The sequence below is a fragment of the Eimeria mitis genome, genomic scaffold (assembly GCF_000499745.2).
Source record: "Eimeria mitis Houghton genomic scaffold, Emh_scaff1688, whole genome shotgun sequence".
Classification (NCBI taxonomy): domain Eukaryota; phylum Apicomplexa; class Conoidasida; order Eucoccidiorida; family Eimeriidae; genus Eimeria; species Eimeria mitis.
In genome coordinates, this window is record NW_013570004.1 from 7,375 (window position 1) to 10,890 (window position 3,516).

General features: G+C 54.9%; 1 protein-coding gene across 1 annotated transcript in view; it reads left to right on the forward strand.

Moving 5' to 3' along the window:
- Positions 1–3,265, forward strand: part of EMH_0041830 (uncharacterized protein) — a gene marked incomplete at both ends in the record, with an annotated part of 10,458 nt that extends 7,193 nt beyond the window's left edge. Inside the window, 6 exons of the mRNA XM_013495670.1 lie at positions 24–220; positions 526–890; positions 1,585–1,782; positions 1,841–2,647; positions 2,955–3,046; positions 3,103–3,265. Coding sequence (XP_013351124.1) covers positions 24–220; positions 526–890; positions 1,585–1,782; positions 1,841–2,647; positions 2,955–3,046; positions 3,103–3,265 — 1,822 coding nt within the window. The remainder of the gene's footprint in view (positions 1–23; positions 221–525; positions 891–1,584; positions 1,783–1,840; positions 2,648–2,954; positions 3,047–3,102) is intronic.
- Between the last annotated feature and the right edge of the window lie 251 nt (positions 3,266–3,516).

A 3,516-nucleotide genomic window follows, 5' to 3' on the forward strand; every position in this document is an offset into this window, starting at 1 on the left:
TGCTGCTGCTGCTGCTGCTGCAGGGCTTTGTGTTTGGTGGAGCAGCACATCGCCAGGGATTTGCTGCCGCTTAAAGAGCTTCACAGGCGGCTGTGGGGTGCGCCTGCATGCACTGCAGCAGCAGCAGCAGCAGCAGCAGCAGCAGCAGCAGCAGGAGGAGGAACGACAGCAACTGCAGCAGCAGCAGCAAGTCAAGAAGCAAATGGAACGACAGCAACAGGTAGGTGCAGCTGCGTGGCTCATTGGTGCTGCTGTTCGCGCTGCTGCTGCTGGTGCTGCTGCACTTGCTGCTGCTGCTACAGTTACTGCTGCTGCTGCAATTGCTGCTGCTGCTGCTGCTGCACTTGATGCTGCTGCTGCTGCTTGCTGCTGCTGCTGTGTATTTTATATTTTCTATGCTTGTTTCACTACAATGGCTCTTCTTTATTTTTGCTGCTGTTGCTGTTGCTGTTGCTGCTGCTATTCCTGCTGCCGTTGCCGTTGCTGCTGCTGCTGCTGCTGCTGTTGCTGCTGCTGCTGCAGCAGACAAGGGGTATGACGAAGCAGCAGTTCAGCTGCTGCTGCAGTCGTATAGGGGTCTGAAGGCTCGTGATTTGCTGCTGGCAGCAGTGGAGTGCTGCCGCGTTGCTGGGGTGTACAGACACCGCACCAAGTACCTACCAGCAGCAGCAGCAGCAGCAGCAGCAGCAGCGGGAGCAGGAGCAGAAGGAGCAGCAACAGGAGTTAATGGTGCTGCTGCTGCGGGTGCTGCTACAGCTGCTGCTGGTGCTGGAGCAGACGCGTACTCACAACAACAGCAGCAGCAACAGCAACAACAACAGCAGCAGCAGCAGCAGCAGCAGCAAGCTGTGCTGCAGCAGCTGCAGCAGCAGCTAGAAAGACAGCAGCAAGTGGCTCATATTGAAGGCTTCGCTTTAGAACTCTGCGGCAAATGGAGGAGAGCTGCTGCAGCATACAGCAGACGGTATTTATTTATTTTTGTGTCTTTGTCTTTGTCTTTATATTACTCTTTGTCTTTGTCTTTGTCTTTGTCTTTGTCTTTGTCTTTGTGTTTATATTATTGTTTGTCTTTGTCTTTGTGTTTATATTATTGTTTGTCTTTGTCTTTGTGTTTATATTTTTGTTTGTCTTTGTCTTTGTGTTTATATTTTTGTTTGTCTTTGTCTTTTATTTTGTTTTTTATTTTATTTTGTTTTTGTCTTCGTTTTTGTTATCCTCATGAAAAATTGTTTATTTATATATTTTTTATGTATTTTTTTATTTTTTTATTTTTTCTTTTTCTTTCTTTTGCTATGCTGCTCCTGCTGCTGCTGCTGCTGCTGCTGCTGCTGNCTGCTGCTGCTGCTGCTGCTGCTGCTGCTGTGCAGCAACTACAGCAATTCCTACTGCTACTGCAACTGCTGCTGTTGCTGCAACCGCTGCTGCTGCTGCAGCCTCTGCTGTTGCTGCTGCTACTGCTGCTGCTGCTGCTGCTACTGCTGCTGCTGCTACTGCTGCTGCTGCTACTGCTGCTACTGCTGCTGCTGCTGCTGCTGCTGCTGCACTTTCTGCTGCTGCTGTGTGTATGCTCCGTGCTGCTCTCAGTCTCCTTCAGATGCAAAGCAGCAGCAGCAGCAGCAGCAGCAGCAGCAGCAGCAGCAGCAGCAGCAGCGCGTTGCTGTCGTTTTGCAAGGCATCATTGTTAGCAGCAGCATCTCCTTCATCTCCCCCGAGTGTGCGAGCAGCAGCAGCAGCAGCAGCAGCAGCAGCAAACTCAGCAGCAGCAGCAGCAGCAGCAATCTGGTGTGGTCTCTTTCGATGCATGCGTAAGAGCGGGGGGGGTACTGCTGTGCTGCCGCAGCCTGAGGAGGTGCTGCGGCTGCTGCAGCAGCAGCAGCTGCAGCATCTGCTGCTGCTGCTGCCTCTCCCTGTCCCCCGACCCGTGCAGCAGCAGCAACAACAGCAGCAGCAACAGCAGCAGCAGCAGCAGCAGCAGCAGCAGCAGAGGATGCAGCAGCTAGTGCAGCAGTTTAGAGATTCTCTCTGTCGTGCTGCTGCTGCAGCAGGAGGAGCGTGGCAGTGGCAGCAGCGGCGGGAGCAGCAGCAGCTGCTGGATATAACTGAATCTGCTGCTGCTGCTGCTGCTGCTGCTGCTGCTGCGGGTCCTGCTGCTGATGGTGGTGATGCAGATATAGCTGCTGCAGCAACAGAAGCAGAGCTGCAGCAGCAACGGGGTTTGTGGGCCGAAGCAGCAGCAGCTTGCTGCAGCCTGAGCAAGTGGGATGCTTTGCCAGGGTTGCTGCAGTCTGCTGCTGCTGCTGCTGCTGCTGCTGCTGCACCTTCTGCTGCTGCTGCTGCTGCTGCTGTACCTGCAACAGCAGCAGCAGACAGCTGCACAGCGCTGCTGCCTCAGGCAGAAGCAACAGAAAGCAACTTCCTGCTGCAGCACGCGCGTTTGCTGCTGCTGCTGCGGGATGTGGTGCAGCAGCAGCAGCAGCAGCAGCAGCAGCAGCAGCAGCAGCAGCAAGGCTGCATAGGCTGCATAGTGGGGGGGGAGCTCAGGGAAGCAACAGCAAAATATACAAATCAGCTTGCTGCTGCAGCAAAGGATTCTGCTGCTAGAGCTGCTGCTTATCTCTCTCACCTACACATATACGCAGACCTTGAGGTGCTGCTGCTGCTGCTGCTGCTGTTGCTGCTTTTGCTGCTGCTGCTGCTTTTGCTGATGTTGCTGCTGTTGGTGCTGTTGTTGTGCTCCTGCTGCTGCTGCTGTCCGTGGTGATGCTGCTCTCCGGGGTCGTTGTTGGCGTTGCTGCTGCTGCTGCTTTGCTGCCGCCGACGCTGTTGCTGCTTCTGCTGCTGCTGCACCTTCTGCTGCTGCACCTTCTGCTGCCGCAACTGCTGCTGCTGCTGCTGCTGCAACTGCTGCTGCTGCTGCTGCTGCTGCATATGTCTGATGCGCAGATCATCTGCAGCAGGGTGGGGATACTGCTGTGGCCTGGGCCCACCGACACCTACTGCAGCAGCAGCAGCAGCAGCAGCAGCAGCAGCAGCAGCAGCAGCGGGGGTTGCTGCAGCAGATGCGGTGTACGTGCAGCTTGGAGCTGTCTTTCTGTGTCTCAGCAGCTATCTCTTGCTGCTCTGCTTATTGATAGAGCGATCCCGACAGCAGCAGCAGCAGCAGCTGCTGCTGCTGCTGCAGCAGGAGCAGCAGGAGGAGGTGCAGCAGCAGCAGCAACAACAACAACAGCAGCAGAAGCAAACGCAAGAACAGCTGAGCAGCTAGCAGCAGCAAAACTTGCATTAGAATCACTGCAGCAGCACGTTGCTGCTGCTGCTGTCGGCCTCGCGCTGCAGCAGAGCTGCTGCGGTGTATGCACACCAGGAGACGTGCGTGCAGCTCACTATAAACAAGTTGAATCCTTTCTGCTGCTGCAGCAGCAGCAGCAGCAGCAACAGCAGCAGCAGCTGCTGCTGCTGCAGGGGAAGCAACGCAAGTGTTTGTCTTTGTTAGAGTCTATATCAGACACATCTTTT